The 21,003-nt window shown below is 36.0% G+C and overlaps 1 protein-coding gene across 1 annotated transcript in view; it reads right to left on the minus strand.

Moving 5' to 3' along the window:
- SGCZ (sarcoglycan zeta) overlaps positions 1–18,202 on the minus strand; it is a 420,835-nt gene extending 402,633 nt beyond the window's left edge. The window contains exon 1 of the mRNA XM_044937898.2: positions 18,008–18,202. Within this exon, the coding sequence (XP_044793833.1) occupies positions 18,008–18,202 (195 nt within the window). The remainder of the gene's footprint in view (positions 1–18,007) is intronic.
- Between the last annotated feature and the right edge of the window lie 2,801 nt (positions 18,203–21,003).

Raw genomic sequence — 21,003 nt, forward strand, 5'->3', positions numbered from 1 at the left:
AATTCATTACTATAACCTTAACTTTCTCTTTTGTTTAAATCTTTATGCTGCATTTTTACATACAGAAGGAGCTCCTATTTGGACATAAATTTTTCTCTATACTTTTATTTTTTTAGTCTACGTACCTGATTTTTTTTAATATATTTTAAAATGCAAGTTAATTTATAGGCATTTTTTAAATTTAAATTTATTTATTTTAATTGGAGGCTAATTACTTTACCATATTGTATTGGTTTTGCCATACATCAACATGAATCCGACACAGGTGTACACATGTTCCCCATCCTGAACCCCCCTCCTACCTCCCTCCCTGTACCATCCCTCTGGGTCATCCCAGTGCACCAGCCCCAAGCACACTGTATTATGCATTGAACCTGGACTGGGGATTCGTTTCTTATATGATATTATACATGTTTCAATGCCATTCTCCCAAATCATCCCACCCTCTCCCTCTCCCACAGAGTCCAAAAGACTGTTCTATACATCAGTGTCTCTTTTGCTGTCTCATATACAGGGTTATCGTTACCATCTTTCTAAATTCCATATATATGCATTAGTATACTGTATTGATGTTTTTCTTTCTGGCTTACTTCAGTCTGTATAATAGGCTCCAGTTTCATCCACCTCATTAGAACTGATCAAATGTATTCTTTTTAATGGCTGAGTAATACTCCATTGTGTATATGTACCACAGCTTTCTTATCCATTCACCTGCTGATGGACATCTAGGTTGCTTCCATGTCCTGGCTATTATAAACAGTGCTGCGATGAACATTGGGGTACACGTGCCTCTTTCAATTCTGGTTTCCTCGGTGTGTATGCCCAGCAGTGGGATTGCTGGGTCGTATGGCAGTTTTATTTCCAGTTTTTTAAGGAATCTCCACACTGTTCTCCATAGTGGCTGTACTAGTTTGCATTGCCACCAACAGTGTAAGAGGGCACCCTCTTACATACCTGATGTTATATAACTCTAAAGACCTAGAATTCTAAAGAAAATGATATAAATTTCAAATTATTATTTTTTTTATTAAGGAAAGAAAAAAATCCATTTGTCCTGTCAAGTATGGTTATTCAATAACTTTATATTGTCATTAATTTTAATAAAAGTGAAAGTGAATGTGTTAGTCACTCAGTCATGTCCAACATTTTGTGATCCCATGAACTGTAGCCCGCCAGGCTTTCCTGTTGATGGAATCCTCCAGGCAAGAGTACTAGAGTGGATTGCCATTACCTTTTTCAGGGGATCTTCCTGACCCAGGGATCAATCTTGGGTGTCCTGCATTGCAGGCAGATTCTTTACCATCCAAGCCATCAGGGAAGACCAACTGTGTCATGTATTTGTATCTAAATATACATATGCACATGCATATGTATATATATATACACACACACATATATAATATATATATGCTGAATATGTAATATTTCTATAATTAAACTAGTACTAACAGAAAATATAAGCATATGCTAATTTGACAAGTTTGAAACTGGTAGTTAAAACATTGACAACACCAAATGCTTTTGAAGTCATGGAGCAACAGAAAATCCCATTCATTGCTGGAGGAAATGCAAAATGGTACATCCGCTTCATATAACTATTCGGCATTTCTCACAAATGAAACATTCTTTCCATGTGATAATGCAATCATGCTCTTTGATATTTAACCAAAAGTGTTGAAAGCTTATGTTCACACCAAAATCTGCACGTGGATGTTTACAGGAGCTTTATTCATGATTGCCAAAATCTTGAAGCAAGCCAGTTGTCCTTCAGTAGGTGAATGTATAAACAAACTGTGGTACAATTTAGTTATTTAGCACTAAAAATAAATAAGTTATCAAGCTATGAAACACATGGAGAAAACTTAAATGCATTTAACCAAGTTAAAGAAGCTGAAGAGGCTACATGTTGTATAATTTCAACTACATGACATTCTAGAGAAGATAACACTATGGAGGGTTGCCAGGTTTGGAGACCATGGGCCTTGTGGTGGAGGGGAGGGGAGTGAATAGGTGGAGCACAGAGGATTTTTATAGCAGTGAAACTGCTCTGTATGATACAATAATGTTGAATAAATGTCATTATATAATTGTCCAGACCCCCAGAATGTATAACATCAAGAGTGAACCCTACTATAAATGATGGATTTTGGGTGATAATGATGTATCAGGTGGCACTAGTGGTAAAGAACTCACCTACCAATGCAGGAGATGTAAAAGATGAGGGTTTGATCCCTGGGCCGGGAAGATCCTCTGGAGAAGGGCATTGCAACCAACTCCAGTATTCTGGCCTGGAGAATCCCATGGATAGAAGAGATTGGTGGGCTACAGTCCATAGTGCACAAAGAGTCGGACATGATAAGCAACTTAGGATGCACGTACAATGTGTCAAGGTAGGTTCACTAATTTTAACACATGTGCCTCTCTGGTGGGGATGTTGATGGTGTATATGTGTCGGGTCAGAGGGCATGTGGTAACTCTGTAATTGCTACGAACCTAAAAGTAGTCTAAAAAAACAAGTCTAATTGAAATTCTAAAAACAGATGTTTAGCTGTTGTTTTAATTGCATTTCTTAACATAGCAGTGAAGTGGAGCCCATGCATCATATGAATCTTGATGTACATGTGACTTTCTAATAGAAGGCTCAGACCAGAATGATGACGGTCAATGAGTTTGGGTCTTAGACATCTAGAGGTCTTGATTATGTCTATGCTCTTTCTCAGAACTTCTAACCTATCTAAAAATGGCTAGTTTATTGGAGAAAGAAAGATATGTGATCCAAGTAAAATGACTGTCAAGTATGGGATGAGTTAACCTAAACCATCCAAACTACAAGCTGACTAAGCTGACTAGGATAGTTGACTGCAGACCCATGAGGAAGCCATACCAACATTAGATGATGGAATTGTCTGGTTAATCCACAGATTTCTGAGTTAAATTAATGTTGATTGTTCCAAACTACTGGGATTTGTGTCACTACATAACATTCTTGTGGCAATGGGTCACTAATGCATTGACTGTTTAAAATGCCTATTAGTATATAAAGACGTGAGCACGCCTATAATTCAAACAGTGCTCACATTTTTTATTTGTACAAATGGAACAGAAAAGTTACAGCAAGTACCATTACTCTATAGTTCACTACTATTAATATGTTATGAATATGATAGTGAATTAAAAATGTAGCAATGAAAGATAAACCAATATTAGCAGATATTAAATAGAAACCTCACCCATTTCATATTAAGTAGAAAATATTCAATTTCTTGCCCCTATAAGGATATATATAGATACAGGGGTTCCCAGGTGGCTCAGCAGGTAAAAAAATCTGTCTGCCAATTCATGAAACACAGGAGATGCAGATTCGATTGCTGGGTTGGGAAGATATGAACTTATAAACTTATTGTCAAATAATAGAATATTGTTTACATAGAAAAATTGTATTTTGGTTACACTGACAACAGTTAGAACTGGACATGGAACAGCAGATTGGTTCCAAATAGGAAAAGGAGTATGTCAAGGCTGTATATTGTCACCTTACTTATTTAACATATATGCAGAGTACATCATGAAAAATGCTGGGCTGGATGAAGCACAAGCTGGACTCAAGATTGCCAAGAGAAATATCAATAACCTCAGATATGCAGATGACACCACCCTTATGGCAGAAAGTGAAGAACTAAAGAGCCTCTTGATGAAAATGAAAGAGGAGAGTGAAAATTTTTGCTTAAAGCTCAACATTCAGAAAACTAAGATCATGGCATCTGGTCCCATCACTTAATGGCAAATAGATGGGGAAACAGTGGAAACCGTGGCTGACTTTGTTTTTTGGGGCTCCAAAATCACTGCAGATGGTGAAGTGCAGACATGAAATTAAAAGACACTTACTCCTTGGAAGAAAAGTTATGACCAGCCTAGACAGCATGTTAAAAAGCAGAGACATTACTTTGCCAACAAAGGTCCCTCTAGTCAAGGCTATGGTTTTTCCTGTAGTCACGTATGGATGTGAGAGTTGGACTATAAATAAAGCTGAGCACCAAAGAATTGATGCTTTTGAACTGTGATGTTGGAGAAGACTCTTGATAGTCCCTCAGACTGCAAGGAGATCCAACCAGTCAGTCCTAAAGGAAATCAGTCCTGAATATTCACTGGAAGGACTGATGCTGAAGCTGAAACTCCAATACTTTGGCCACCTGATGCGAAGAGCTGACTCATTTGAAAAGACCCAGATGCTGGGAAAGATTGAAGGAGGGAGGAGATGGGGACAACAGAGGATGAGATGGTTGGATGGCATCACTGACTCAATGGACATGAGTTTGAGTGAGCTCAGGGAGTTGGTGATGGGCAGGTAGGTCTGGTGTGCTGCAGTCCATGGGGTCACAAAGAGTCAGACACGACTGAGCAACTGAACTGAAACTGATGTGTCAATAACATTGACAGTAGAATGATTCATAAGTAGGTAGAGCAAATTTGGCTTGCTGAGTTAGATAAGCAAACATTAAAATATTACTCCGTCACTTTTTAATTACGTGAATTTGGGGAAAGTTTTTTATTTTAAAGTAGAGATAATAATATGAATCTCATAGGAGTGTCATATTATGTAAGATAAACCAAAGCACCCTAACAAACTGTGGCATGAATACTTTCCTTCTTTAGTAACACCAATTTCTGTTTCTTTAAGTACCTAGACAGCATATTGAAAAGCGGAGACATTACTTTGCCAACAAAGGTCCATCTAGTCAAAGCTATGCCTTTCCAGTAGTCATGTATGGATGTGAGAGTCGGACTATAAAGAAAGCTGAATGCCAAATAATTGATGCTTTTGAACTGTGGGGTTGGAGAAGACTCTTGAGAGTTCCTTGGACTGCAAGGAGGCCAAACCAGTCAATCCTAAAAGAAATCAGTCCTGAATATTCATTGGAAGGACTGATGCTGAAGCTGAAACTCCAATACTTTGGCCATTGATGCGAAGAACTGACTCATTAGAAAAGACTCCGATGCCGGGAAAGATTGAAGGCAGGAGGAGAAGGGGATGACAGAGGGTGAGATGGACCCTCAGATGGCATCACTGAATTGATGGACATAAGTTTGAGTAAGCTTTGGAAGCTGGAGATGGACAGGGAAGCCTGGTGTGCTGCAGTGCGTGGGGTTGCAAAGAGTTGAACCTGATGAGCCACTGAACTGAAGTACCTATGTATTTACATATTTTGAATAAATTTATAAGTTTCTCTGGTGCAAATCTGAATATTTTGAGGTTTTTGCAGCTCACTAACCAGATCTCTTAGAGAAATATAAAGTGTTAATATCACTTTTAAGTCATCAATCAGGACTGAAGCGTATCAGAAAAAAACAGAAAAACAGAATTCAATTCATATAATTGCAACTCGCCAGAAGTGAGATTAAAATGCATATTATAGTGGAGATATACAGAGGTTTCAAACATCATTTAAGCAATTTGCATTGCTCCTTAGTAATCACACATTTTGGACATTAATGAACATTGAAAATAAACACTTCTTTATAATGAGTGCACATACACATACAATATGTGGGTCACGCTGATATTTAGGTTTTATACTTCCCTCCTCCAACTAAACCTAAAACTATTATCAAGAGATAATCTTGGTCAGTTTATATGAAGACTTTTAACAAATGTCCAGTGCTTTTTTAGATTAGTTTAAGTTAACCCCTAGATCAAGAAGAAAAAAGGGGATATGAAAGATAACAGAGGATTAGCCTGTTTCAAAATTTCTTAAACTCAGAAATACACAAAATTTAAAATAGCAGAAATATGTGATTTGCAAGAGAACAGATATATACAGTAATTCTCCAATGACATTATTCAGTAGAACTTATAAGAGAAGTTGAAATACAGTTGAACACTGTTGAAGCTATATTATGAACCATCATGCATGCTTTGTGAAGGAAGAAGTCAGCTAGCCCAAAGGTGACAGCCATCAGCAGATACAAACATTTTCTGAAACTGTAATTATTTGCAAAGGTGCTTTAATGATGAATTTCTGGAAATATTTAAAACTAAATATCAAATTACTTAGCAAACTAAATTGCTTATAATAAATTGTACTAGTATGCTGTATCAGTAGTATTAATTTATTACACATTGCTAACATTTTTTTGATCTGGGAATGAGTTTACAAACTAACAAGAAGGTCAATAGTGAAATTATTAATAAATTCATATGAATTCCTGCCCAAAAGATGACTTTTATTTAAACAATATATATACTTGGAAATAAGAAATATGACATTACAATTATGCTTTTGAAAATCAAATGGTTGCTTTTCTTCTTACAAAATAGCAAAATATTAACCCTTAAGATAAATAGCACTGTTTCATTTTAAAACTTAAATTTCCCCCTGAATTTCCTACTAAATTAGTCAACTTACGTAGGTCATACTATATGCTACTGTTCGTGAAAACAAGCACACATGCACTTACTACCTCAAGTTCAGTGTGGTCTAACATATTTCAGAGTCTGGCTGCAAGTGACCCACATGGGCAAGTGCTTTTATCTTTCTGAACTTCCAGCTTCTCAGTGTAAAAGAGGCACTGAATGAAAGTTCTTTCCATCTTTATATACTGTTTTACACTCTAGTGAGCTTCCCTCAGACGGTAAAGCGTCCGCCCCCAATGCAGGCGACCCGGGTTCAATCCCTTGGTCAGGAAGATCCCCTGGAGAAGGAAATGGCACCCCACTCCCATACTCTTGCCTGGAAAATCCCATGAACAGAGAAGCCTGGTAGACTACAGTCCATGGGAGCTCAAAGAGTCGGATGCGACTGAGTGACTTCAATTCACTTCACTTCACATACACTCTAATAAACATATGAACTAACAAGTCCGTTCTTTCTATAACTTTTTATTCAATGACTCGTTTTCTCAATTCTTTATTTTCTCCTGCAAAATGCCTGGCGTTCTAATGTAACTGTATTTAATTTAGCACATGCTATGCAAAGCTCACGGTTTACCTTATGTCTCTGTTGTACTTTAATTCACTAAAAGGAATGGCTGCTTGGTACTTGTTTGAACTTGGATAAAAAAAAAAAGGCTACATTTTTCTTTATAAAGGCAAGGAAAGAAAATGTACTGCTAGGATAAGACTAAGCATGAAAGACTTCATCTGAGAGGGACAATTTGTCAGAAAATTATGAGGAGGTACAAACAGAGGGTTATAATGGAAGCAGTCTTGCAACATTAACTGTACCATTCACTCTCATAAATTCTGTAATAAATCCACACACACCACATTGAGGGGTGGAACAGACCGGATGGTTTTCCAGCAGGCGGGCTCCCACTGCTGGCACTCCCCCATGGAGTGGTCGTCATGCCACAGAAATTATGCACCCCCCTTCACCTTGGCTTGGAGTGGGCGCCTTGATTCACATATGGAGGATTTAATTGGGAAAATGGAAATGGCAGCTCAGAAAAGTGGACCAAAGCTATGATCCTAAATCACCTTCCGAATGGTCTTTCATCATGAGCAATTAGTTACTTCTCAGCAAAATACAGTTTAATGAGGGCAAAGACTAGATTGGAGTCACAGGGATAAAATAACCTTTATGAATATCATTGTCCCTTTTATAAAAGTGCCATTAATAAGCATCATCACTCTATTCAGAAATTAAAACGAACACTTGCTTTGCCAAACTCAAAAGTATAGTCATGTCTGGAACTTACAGAGGAGTTTTCACTGTTCTAATTACTGACTATGAGAGATTAGGTACATTTCCCCCTTAAATTAAAATAGTTCTGGTGATTGAGTATCTTTTGCCTAACAAATTTTAAATGTACTTAAAAAGCAATGATGTCTTACTTATACATCTATTTGTATTGTGTGAATGCACTAAAGTAGACAGGAAAGTAAATTATTAAATGAAGAATTTGGAATTAATTTAATTTTAACTGAATTTTGTTAACATTAATGCAATGAACGGTGCCAGAAAGAGCATGAACTTTAAAACTGTAGAACCCAGCTTCTAACCTTGCTCATCAGTGTGACCTTGGGAAATTTATCTAATTTCCCTTACCTATGGATCTTCAACTGCCAAAGGGGATATAATATTTACTTTGCAGTGTTGTGAAATTCAATAAGGTCTCATCTATAAAGCATATAATCTGGGTGAATACAAATCAGATGCTAAATAAATACAGGCTGCAGGGCATCTCCAACATCACTCTCAGATCTAAAGATTATAGCCTAAGGGTTATAATTAAGGGTGTTACAAAAATAATTCAGAATGCAGTATCAATCAGGTAATCATTTAAAACTCTGAACATTAAAGAAACTCAGAGCGTTTAGGATAAGGAACAGAAATCTCACTCTATCATCCAGTCAGTTTTTAAGTGTTATATTTGTCCAAATAGTTCAAAATGAAATTAGCTCACTCTGGAAAATGAGCTCCCTCATTCAGACATGGCTTCCCTGGTGGCTCAGACAGTAAAGAATCTGCCTGCAATGCAGGAGACCCAGATTCTATCCCTGGGTCAAGAAGATCTCCTGGAGAAGGGAATGGCTACCCACTCCAGTATTTTTGGCTGGAAAATTCCATGGAGAAATGAACCTGGTGGGCTATAGTTCATGGGGTCACAAAGAGTTGGACACGACTGAGAGACTAACACTTCATTCAGACAGGACAGTAGGGTTTCTTTCAGGTAATGCTAGTTTTCAAACTAAACATCCTGGTGTCATCCAAATCATGATAATGTTTAACAGCTGAATTGTTCCTCTTAAAAGTTTTGGGTAAAGTTTTTATATAACAGCATGAAATTAGAATTTCAAAAGAAGTCTTTATTATCCTTCCATCATGCCAAGGAAATAAAACATTTCTTTGATAAAATGTACACTATAAAATAGCTCATTTTGAATAACTAATAAGGCATGGAAATAATGTTTGTCATTGCACATAGCTGGCACTGAGTAGTTACTCTGAGGCTCTATGGTAAGCAGTTTTGTACGAGTTCACTCACTACTTCTAATATCTCTGTGGGTTAACACTAATTGACCATTTTGCAGATGAAGAAACTGGAGTTAGAGAAGTTAAGTGACTCACACAAGACCATCCTTCTGAGCAGTAGTACTAGAGTTAGAATGGGAATCAGGCTGTCTCAAAGCTCATGCTCTTAACCTTTATGCATATCATTAGTAAAAACAAGATTATAAACACTATTTATTTGTTAATACCTGTGTTTTTGGATCCTTTTATGCTTCTAGTACTGTGTTATGCTCAATGTTAATAGAATCATTAATTCAGATAATGTATGGGATAACTGAAGTAAGAATAGCAGAAATATGAGTAATAATTATAATAATGGTGAAGTCCTTAGCTGTTAGGATATGACAGGCACTTCTGAAGAACTTCCATTATTTTCATTGTTTTGATGTTTACAACAATCTAATAAAAATAACATTGCACCCATTCTACAGGGTAGGAAACTGAGCCACATTTAAATAATTTATTGACTCTAATATAGCTAATCAGCAGCAAAATCAGAATTTGGATGCAAAGGTCTGGTCCCAAGTTCATTCTTTTAACCATTGCTTGATGGACGATGAGAGGTGTTTTTGGAAATACCAGCAATCTGAGGTACTTTGCTATTGACACCAATTTTCTATGGGAAAATATCTTACCAACGTGTGGTAGAGACTCAAGCTATTTCCCTGGTTATATAATAATTGTGATTATAGAAATGAACTCATGTTATGTTCTTAAATTGTTGCATACACAAAGCAGATGGTGATATATCTGTAGGTTTTTGAAAGGAATAAAGCTTGGCTATAAAGAGCATGAGCTTCAGAAGTTTTTAAAGTCTGATTCTGAGTCTATTTTTTATAACTATTCTGTGAGAAATGCAAATAAAAACCCACATCCCTGCTTTTGCCCTGTGGACCATTTGAATAAAATTCCTCCCCTTTTCTACTTTCTCCTGTTATTCATCCCTTTCATCTTTTTTCAGTAACTGGAGACTAGTTTATAATCACTGGGGGCTTATTTTGTGTGCTGTATCTTATATTTTTTAAATAAAAATAAATTCAGGAAATCACTAATATCCTAAATATGAGACCATGTTGGGTCAACAGATTTCTCTAGAAAAATCTCCATATGCCCTTGATTTCAACTGTTAAATGAAGAGACTGTTAAGGAAGGTGTGTTGATTGTGGTGGGCAGGCTGAGGCTTCATAGTAGCAGGTACCTTCCCAAGAGAGGCTGGAAGTCAGGAAACACAGTTCTCTTTTTCTCACACATGAGGTTCCAATTACTTTTTCTAGAGGGATTGTAATAAGTGATGACACAGAGGGTCTGCGGTTTGGTGGTAAATTACAAGTACTTGCCAGTCTTAATTACCAATAGACCTGGCCTCAAGAAAGATGAAGTAGGATAGTGCAGAAATGAGCATTTTACATAAAAAAATCCAAGCTTTTTTTTTCTTCTTCATGAAAAGAAAAAAGACTGAGATTTTACTGTAGTTATTACTGATGGAGTCAGTAAAGAGCTAGTAATTGGAACTTCAAAGGACTATCATTTCACTGAAAAACTATCTTACCTAAGTGCTTTGGGACTCTGGGAGAAAGTGTGCTCTGCATGTCTTCTTATCAGGAGAGGCTGATCAGCTTGACTGAATGACGTGAAAGGACTTGAGCAATGCCATTCTGGTAGTAAGTGAGGGTGAAATTTAGGCGGAAAACAAAAAAGGCCCGCACATGAAAATCGACACTCAGCAGCATCTGAAGCAGTTTTACCGAAAGAACTAGTGGAAAAATCAAGACGTTAAATTTGAGGCTTCCTCTACTGAAAGTGAATCTAGACCTTTAAAAATTATAAGTGGTCAACCAAAATGTATTACCTACTGTGTGCCTGGAGAAGATAAGAGGATAAATGAGATACTAAGACCTGATTCTGCTCCTTGAGGGATTCCTACATTATGGGACTTTGGGAAAGCCAGTGGAGGAGACAGTACCTATTTAGTTGAACCATAATTATATAATGAAAACAACACTACAGAGATAAGATATATGACTAAAAACACACATACGGATAAATCTGCCAGAAATGGATACCTAAATTAATAAACAAACCAACTAATAAACAGGATCTACATGAGACAGCTGGCTGTCAGATTTCTGGCTTAAGAGGCAGCAGTTTAGCTTAGCTGGCAGCTCTCTGTTATTGTTAAGGAGAACAAGAGAACCACGACATTGTTAATTGTCTATACCCCAATACAAAATTGGTGTTAAAAAATTTTAAAAAGGAGAACAAAAGAAACCCTTATAGGTTGCCAGTGGTGGTATCAACTGATCCCATAACTTTAGGGATAAAATTTGACATTAAAAGCCAATATTTCTAGACATCCACTCGAAACTCTAGAACCTAGAGAAACTCTTGTACACGTGCAATCACACTTATACAAAAATGTTCTGAGCATCACTGTTTGTGAGAGCAAATTAAACAACAAAAATACTTAGGAAACAACTCAGAAGGAAAATTGATAAATAAGTCAGTTCTATTAATAATGAAATAAATAATAAATAAACTGTAGGAATAAACATTAACAGGAATAAACCTCACAAATAGATTGTTGGCTTAAAAACAATAGTGTTTGAGGTTTACACACATACATGCACTCACATGAACTAAATAAAGTAAGAAAAAAAAAACTTGTGGTCCTATATAGATAGAGTTAGGAGATATTGGTAAAGTTTATTTTTCCAGCTAAGGGATGTGGCACAGGTGTTCATTTCAACATTTATTATTGTTATCAATATTACTATTTGTGCCTTATATACATAGTGTATATATTTTGGGGGTAAGAATATATTTTACATTAAATAAATAAAAGTGTTAATAATGGCAGCTCTCTGTACTACTGATGTAGGTAATCAAGTTTGGGCCTGCTTTCCTGGAATATGTTAGGTCTTAAGTGCAGGTGCTACCGGGAATCATTAAACTTGGTATTCAGAATACAAAACTGCTTTTTCAATGTAGAAGTAAATAAAAACCACTGCATAGATCAGGAAGCATTCCCTGTGCTTATGAGACCTTAAGCAACAGGGGTAATTGGTGGTTTTATCTCAATCTTTCCCACGTCAAGGTGGGCCTATGGAAAGGCACAAACCTTAGTGAAATGAAGAGCTAGTAGCCTTTCAGTGCAGGTAACATTAAAGATGGATATTTACCCACAAACACTTAGGAAGGGCTAATCATCTGGAGGGCATCATCCTCTGCCTTGGGAATACAGTCGGGGAAAAAGCATCAAAACCCTAGGCCTCATGGAACTTACATTCCATCTGTGGAGAGGGTAACAGACAATAAACAAGGTCATATAAAAAGAAACCATTTTGTAATAAACACACCAACGTGAGGATAAACAAGCAGTTAAGAATGAATGAAATGTGGCTATTTCACATTTAAGCTTCACATGTGCATGTATACTAAGTCACTTCAGTCGTGTCTGATTCTTTGCAACTCTGTGGACTGCAGCAACCCACTGGGTTGCCATGCCCTCCCGCAGGGGATCTTCCCAGCCCAGCTATGGAACCCACGTCTCTTACGTCTCCTACACTGGCAGGTAGATTCTTTACCACTGGTGCCACCTGGGAAGCCCGGGCTTCATGTAAGTCTATCCATATCCATAGGTTCTGGCTAGGAAACAAAATGCATTTAGGATGAGGACACAACTTTTATAAATATAAGAACTGGCTGGATACATGGAGAAGAAAAAGTTCATCCCAAAGTAACGGTTCTATTAGAAAGTGAAATGAAGAAAACTGGGAGGAGCAAGTTTTTAGATGGACACACTAGCAAATGATGGCATGTTGCAACATACTTTAGCCATCTCAGGTAGACGGCAAATGGCTATGGATAAAATATCACTTGGTTAATGAGGAAGAAAAAGTATGAATAAATAGTCACAAGGGTGAGATGGGGTTATGTGCTGTGTCATTTACTAAAATATTAGAAGGAGCACAGGATTTAAGACTCAGAAAAAATACAGTATTTCATATTTCCCCAAAATTGACATTAAAGAAATTTAGCTTTAAAAAGTCAGTAAGTGGAAATTTAAATATAGCATTGTATGCAATGTCAACTATAGAAAGGTACAATAAAAGAAAAGAATGTATGATAAAAGATAGCGACTCCACAGCCAACAGCCATAAACAGAAAGATATAAAAAGGTCGATCATCTTCTAAATATATACTTTTAAATAGATAATAAATAAAATATTTGAAATGAAAAAAAAAGTATGTGGCAACTAAAGAAACCAAAGGGATTGCATAAGAATGTCTCTCACATATTTGCATTTTTAGATATTAAAATACAATATGATCCAGGATCTATCTATCCTTGATGTTTATATGTGTATGTGACTATATGCTCAGTCATATTTGACTCACTGCAACCCCATGGACTGTAGCCATCAGGCTCCTCTGTCCATGGGATTTCCCAGGCAAGAATACTGGAGTGGGTTGACATTTCCCTCTCTATGTGAATAAGAGTATATATGTGTAAGTGTGTATGTATATATGTATTCGTGTATATATGTGTGTGTGTGTCTATTTGTGTATTTATGTGTGTGTGTGTGTGTGTGTGTGTGTACTGGAACATACTGTGGTCTTGATAAATTAATTGATAAATTACTGTCAGATCCAAAGAAAGGAATTAGGATCCTGTGATTAGAGTTATAGACAGGGAGATTGCAACAAGATATCAAGATATCAAATAACAACAAAACACTGGAGAAGGAAATGGCAACCCACTCCAGTATTCTTGCCTGGAAAATCTCATGGACAGATGAGCATGGTGGGCTAGTCTACAGCATCGCAGAGTTGTACACAACTTAGCAACTGAACAACAACAACACACAATCAGGCAGATTGTGATTTGGGGAAATAGTTCTTGATGGAAATGTGACATAAAATGAAGAGTGAAGTGACCTAGCAATATGGAATACAGAGTTTTGTAAGAAATTAATGTTTGTGTATAGAATAATAATTGCAAATATTCAAACAATAAAGTCCATGGCTAAAGAAAAAAAAAAAAGCTACCCAGTCATTTAATGGGATGGTTTGTTTATCATCCCAAGGAGGGTTTGAGCAGATACCCAGTGACCAAATGGAGGGAATGGTGTAGAGAGAACGCTAGAAACATAGGGGTGATTGAACTAAAAATGTTTCAGGTTCTTTTCTGGGATTTCTGTTCATCCAACATTCATCCCACTCATCAAACAAGTCCCTAAGAATTTTTTTTTTCTAATTTATTCAACTAACTGATTGTTTCCATTATTCTCCACATCTGGGTACTCTTGACTTTTCAGTCACAACATTCATGACTTTCCTCTTCATCTTCACTCCGTAAATGGCACTTAACGTTTCCATGCTTCCTTTTGCTGGCTAGTTAATGTGTCTAATCAAATTAAATTGCAGTTGGATGCCACCAACTTTTACTCAGTACTCTCGTGACTAAAAAGGATACTTCATTATTATATTCATTTTCAACTTTCAAATATAGAGCTAATTCACTTTTGTGAACACTTAAACCAAGAAAAGACTAATGCCTGGGCAGAATGCCTGGTTTGACAGGTCTGCTGGATTAGTCCATTATATTGAATCACAAGGATAATAAAAAGCAACCAAACAGCAACAACAAAAGCATATAATTGGGTTATACTGATCTTTAGAGAATGATGTTTTAAAATCTCTCCCTTCAACTCATGCCTACACTTATCAACTCTCATAGCCAGGAAATTATGGTTTATATCACTCCTCAGTTTCTCACCCTGTAGTATAAAGTCATTTCCTTTGTCTTGATTCTCTGCAGCTGGGTATCTCAATAGCGAAGTGATATTATTTTCCACAAAATGAGAAACAGAATAAGGTCATATCAACCATAGAGATCATGTGTAATACTGGCCATAATGATGGACTCCAAGATGCATCATAAAACAGGTTGGCAGCTACACTTGCTGTGCTGAAAACACAATATTTTGATAGCAATAGCATGCCCAGTTTGCTCAAATAAAAGATGTTAACAGCCACATATTTTCATGTATTGGAAGGCAACAGTTATAATGAAAGTGAAATACATTTTGTGCAGATCAATAACACTCCCCAAACAACTTACACACCATTTACTACTCCTTACTATAGTAAGGCAAGTGGTTTTTGGTATTCATGCTAGAAATAGATATAGTCCTAATGTACTAGTGAAAACATTAAATTGATTTTTTTTTTACTGATCTAATGTTAGATGATTACAAATTATTTCACTTTTCAAGTACATATAACTTAATCTAATGTATAGCATTCAGGACTGCTAAAATCTGCAATTACTTTAGTAATTTGGATTTTTTCTAAACCATTATGAGTCACTGTATGAATAGAGTATGTTACTTTACAAAAATTACCTTGATACAAGAATTACAACCTTATATTTCCATTTATTTCAGATATACATAAATAGCTTACATAGCTAAAGGAAGAATGGCCTTCTGTTTAAATTATAAAAAATAAAATGTGATTTAAGAAACAAGAAAGATATGTATAAAATAAAAGCCAAGACTCCTATAGAAATAGACTCCTTTTCATTATCCCAAGGAATATGTTGACATTTACATTTTGGCCAGCTGGGGTTCAAATTAAATAGCTCCATAGGTAACAGAGACGGCCTGTGTGGATCCTGAGGATAGAGATGACTGTTTCAATTATTTTCCTTGAATGGCTTACCAGCCTTGGCCTCAGCATGTGTCAAGGTATTAGGAGGCTGATGCATGAAGCCATGTAATTACTCATTTAAGTCTATTTCCTTAATTAATTTAAACATGCTTCAGAAATGTACATCTCAAAATTCCTGTAGCTTGGTCACTGCATAGAATCAAGATTCCCTAGGGTGAGAAAGTTGATCCTATTTTTCATGAACTTTTAAAAGATGTCTTTTAATGAAGAAAAAGAATGCTTAAAACTGTAAGACTTGGAGAAAATTCTACTCTTCCTCTCTTTAAGAAAAATAAACAGTTTTAAAGAATAATGATATTGAAGAAGTTGCCATCAGCAACTGGGAGGAGAGGGTGAGATGTATGGAAAGAGTAACATTGAAACTTATATTACCATATATAAAATAGATAGCCAATGGGAATTTGCTGTATGGCCCAGGAAACTCAAACAAGGGCTCTGTGTCAATATAGAGGGGTAGGATGGAGGGAGATGGGAGGGAGTTTCAAAAGGGAGGAGATATATGTATACCTATGGCTGATTCATGTTGAGGTATGACAGAAAACAACAAAATTCTGTAAAGCAATCATCCTTCAATAAAAAAATAAACTAAAAAAAAAAAAGAGAGAGAGCATAAAAAAATCTGCAGGGGTGTATACATTGTCCCTTCTGTGTGATATATGAATTGTAAATGAAGCCCAGACATGATTAAGTAAACGTAGGAGAAGAGCTCAGAAGAACAAAAAGACTACAGGTAGAGCTGGTGAGTGTCAAATACTCACAAGGTTTTTTTTTTTCCCTGGAGGAGGAGGGTGGGTACGGGATGAGCCAACTCCTGAGGCAAAATAATGGTTCAAATGTGTTACCAGAGCCTCATAAAGCTGTCATTCTGCTAGTAGCCTCCAACTCTACTTTTAGCCCACCCACAGGCTCACAGGCCTTGATGAGCAACACTGAACTTGCATCCACATCTAAGAAGCAGTTATTTTCTCCAGTCCTAAAACACGTTGAATCCTGCCCATCTCTTTGTCTTTCATTTCTTTTCTTGGAGGCACACCTTTCAAAATGTGCATTGTATTGGAAAAAAATGGAAACCTTTGCTCAGCTCTTTTTTCTTCGTGAGCATATGCTGCTTTATCATGATTTGCACAGTTCTACTGTTTCCTCTTTGGAAGCTTAGGCTACCTGCCCCCAGGCTCCTACTGCACACAACCCCAGTGCCCTACACTGTGGACAGATGCTGAACTCATTTTCTCCTTTGAGATTCTATTTCGTTAGAATTAGGTATTAGTGAAGTCAGAAAGAAACTACTCTTGCTAAATCAATACACAGCAGAATTTTTTTTTTTTTTTTAAGGCAGCCCCACATAGGAAGATCAGTGAAGTTAAATAGCCAGCTTTACCTGCACCCCTGAGGATGCAGAGTTCTAAAGAATAATAGCAATTTGGTCAGCAAAGAAAGATACCTGCTTGGATGTGAAGATATCTGAAGTCTCCAAGCAAAGGCAGAATAGTTTAAAGGCAGAGTAGAGAAATTTAAGAATTTAGCCAGTAAACATGAAATGGGCTAAACTAGACTTTGTAGAAACAGCTAATTTTGCCTTATCTGAGAAACAGATTAGACATCCTCAGAGGTTTACTGTTCACAGTCAAGACTCAGGCAAAATTCATCTGTGGATTATACAATGGTTTGGCTAATTATTAATTTTCATAAGATAGCAATTTAATTCCTAGTTTATCTTTTATTTACCATAAAAGATGGTATCTGATAAAATAAGATACCATGATATCTGATAAGGTAAGATTCCCATCTGATGATAATTACAGACATTGTTCCATGCAGCCCAGGAAAATTCCAAGGTTTAGATTTGACCATGCATTATATTATCTAAAAAGCAAATATAGAGTGGTATATAAAGTATTTCCAAGGAACTTATGATTTACAATATTAGTTTTAATGTGAAATATTGTTTCTAAAAGCAGACTCATTTCTTAGATTCCCAGGTTTAGCAAGCAATTCATGCTGATCAATTACAAGTTTTCTAATGTCCTAATAAATCAATATACTATGCTGTCTCATGCTCTACACCCTCCACACTCAAATGGCAGGTAGTAATATATGTGTATTATAATTACATATTGAATGCAGTCATAAAATATATGACAGTCTTCAAAATTCCCAGACAAACTTGTAAAGATTAAGATGAATAACTTTCAATTAAAAACTAATAAAGCTGTATCTTCCTTGAACCAAAGCAATAGTTATTAAATCATGGTGGTACTTACCACAGTGAAGTTCATCACTTTCAAAATCCAAATGGTCATGGCTAAGTTAACTATCATGGTAACCAACAGCAGAAGGACAAAGAAGTACAAGCACCTCTTTCGCCATCCATAAATTCCCACTGGGTAAAGTTGTGCATTCTCAGCCCTTGGCAGGTTATTGTGTTGTGTTGCTAGTATGTATTGTTCTCGTGTCATCTGAGAAAAAAAGAAAAGAAGCATTCCAAGATAAAGGCAATGACTTTTTTAATCAAAAGGCACAAGATATCTAAGAATAATGGGCAGTGGGTCCTCTGTGAGTAATGAAAATTAATTTGTTTAACATTACAAGGTTGCAAACCCTTCAAATTCTTATCATCAGTTTTGATTTTTGGAGTTGTTTAACTACCTGTTATATCTCTAAAATACAAAATTCTAAGATTTTTAACATTTTTAGATACTATATCTCTAAGATACAGTATTTTCAGTGGGGTTTGCCCAATCTTAACACTAGCTTGTCTCTCAGGAGTCTGTGAAGATTCTCAGCTCTACTTCCATTTGCCTAAAACCCAGCAACTTTATGATCAGCTGTGCTACTCTTGGAATAAGTTTCACCATTTCTAGAGTAGACAGAGGCCAACTGTATCACAATGCATTTTTTGGACTTTATGTAAAAACATAGGATATAATTAGCTCAGTGTATGTACTTTAATAAAAAGTCAGTGTGTTTGGAAAAACCTATGGAGAGAAAATCACTATTATTTAGAATTATATAGATGTGCTCAGTGCTCAGATGCTCAGTTGTGTCTAACTCTTTGTTAACCTATGGTCTGTAGCCCAGCAGGCTCCTCAGTTCATGGGATTCTCCAGGCGAGAATATTGGAACGGGATGCCAACTCCTCCTCCAGGAGATCTTCCCTGGGAAGATCAAACCCACCTCTCTTATGTCTCCTGCATTGGCAGGTGGATTCTTTACCAATAATGCCATTTGGAAAGCAACTATGTAATTAAAACATATTTTAGAACTTTGTTGATTATTTATTTTGGTTGCATTTTGATAAGTTATCAGTATAAAATTGATCTCTGAAAGAACAAACTGCATATTCATTATCCTGTAACATAACATGCTGATATCAGGAAAAGTCAGTTTTGGAAAATGGAATATGATATTCTTTGGTGGTATACAAATTTAGGTGTTAAATGAATTTTTTCGAAGAGCAAATACATTATTTACTGTCTGATACAACATAAAGAAATGGATAAGAAATGCTAATGCATATGTACTGGGTATACAATTTTCATAATAATGTATTCATTACCTGGAGGATGGAAACTTTAATTTTTATAAAATGTGATTTTCTATAGGACAATAGTTGTTCAGCTTTATTTTTTTCCTTTTAGGTTTTTATCAGATTTCTCGTGCATGCAATAAATAATGACTACATCAACAGAAATACTGCTGAATAAATCATACAACAATTAAAAACCACATTAATAAAGAATCAAAATTATTGGTTTAGTCCCAAAATATAATGTGAGATTATTAATTTATGATATTTATTGAACCAATCCTATACTAAATAAAATGTTGAACTGTATATTGAGAAATGCAAAAACCTCAAGTTATATGGCTTTTTCCTATTGTTTTTTATTTTAGAGCTATAATTTCAAATTGCATTAATGCACTGTTAAGTATTATCTTTCCAATTTTTTATGAGTGATATATATTAGGCTGGTGCTGCTAAATCACTTCAGTCATGTCCAACTCTTTGTGACCCCATGGACTGTAGCCCGCCAGGCTCCTCCATTCATGGGATTCTTCAGGCAAGAATACTGGAGTGGGTTGCCATTTCCTCCTCCAGGGGATTTTCCCAACCCAGGGATCAAACCCAGGGCTCCTGGATTGCAGGCAGATTCTTTACCACTGTTTCACTCCTAAGCAATATAATAAAAATGGCTTCTTATATTAAATTATCATTTTAAATGTATTAGAAGAACTAATATGACTAAATGATTAAGAACAAACTCTTTCATAATATAAAAAATTACCTTTTTATTGTCATTATTATTATTTGAGTTAATCTTTAACATTTCCTTGAAAGTACCAAAAAGCTTTAGTCCCTAATTGCAGTTAGAGGGGTGATGTCTAACTTACGGAATGCTATGAAATGTAAAGTGACGTAACAAGGGACACCATACCACAGGAATCCACTTTGCCTAAAGATTTCGGTGGAGCTTTGATAGTTCTGATAATGGTTATGATTACAGAGTAGAAAATGTATTAATAGGAAGAGGATAAAGGGAACACTAGGGACTGCCACAGTTAAAGGGAAGAACAGGGAAGAGCCTTGTTATTGGAAAGAGGGAGTATGCACATGAGAGGGGAGCAGAAGAGTCCAGAAGCCTGATCATGTCCAGCTGACAAGGAAGAGACCATCTCCCGTGAAGCTGGTCTCTGAAGTCATAGTAAAATGATATGACTATTCAGACCAGCCATTGCCTTTAATCTCACAATGCAGCAGACTGCCTTTTTAGAATATTCTATTCCTACAAATTCCATTTAGACATGAAGGTGAGAATACCATTCCTTATAAAAGAAATGAGAACTTAATAAGTCTCTGAAATAAAACAAATACACATTACAAAGAAAATAGTCCTTCAGTAACAAAATTGATTTTTTGGCAAAACAACAGAAATTCAGTAAATATATCAAAAGTCTCTAACAATTTGAAAAAGCAAATAGCATACAAAAGGCCAAGAGTAAAGGTTGTCAAGAAAATGAAAAATGTGTTAATTAACACTTTTATCAATTCAAGAAATTCTAACTTTACTTAAGAAAGTATCACAGTTTTGCAATTTATTTCATGCCAGATTTTCTGTCTAATAGCATTGATTAGAATCAAATAACCAAATCTTAGTTAATATCTAGGAAGTCTTCAGCCTTCTTGGATTCAGATGTTTATCAGTGTTCACATTAAGATAAATGCATTTACTTCTGTCGCCTTTAATTCAGGGCTTCC

Source organism: Bubalus bubalis, chromosome 1 (genome assembly GCF_019923935.1).
Source record: "Bubalus bubalis isolate 160015118507 breed Murrah chromosome 1, NDDB_SH_1, whole genome shotgun sequence".
Taxonomy (NCBI): domain Eukaryota; kingdom Metazoa; phylum Chordata; class Mammalia; order Artiodactyla; family Bovidae; genus Bubalus; species Bubalus bubalis.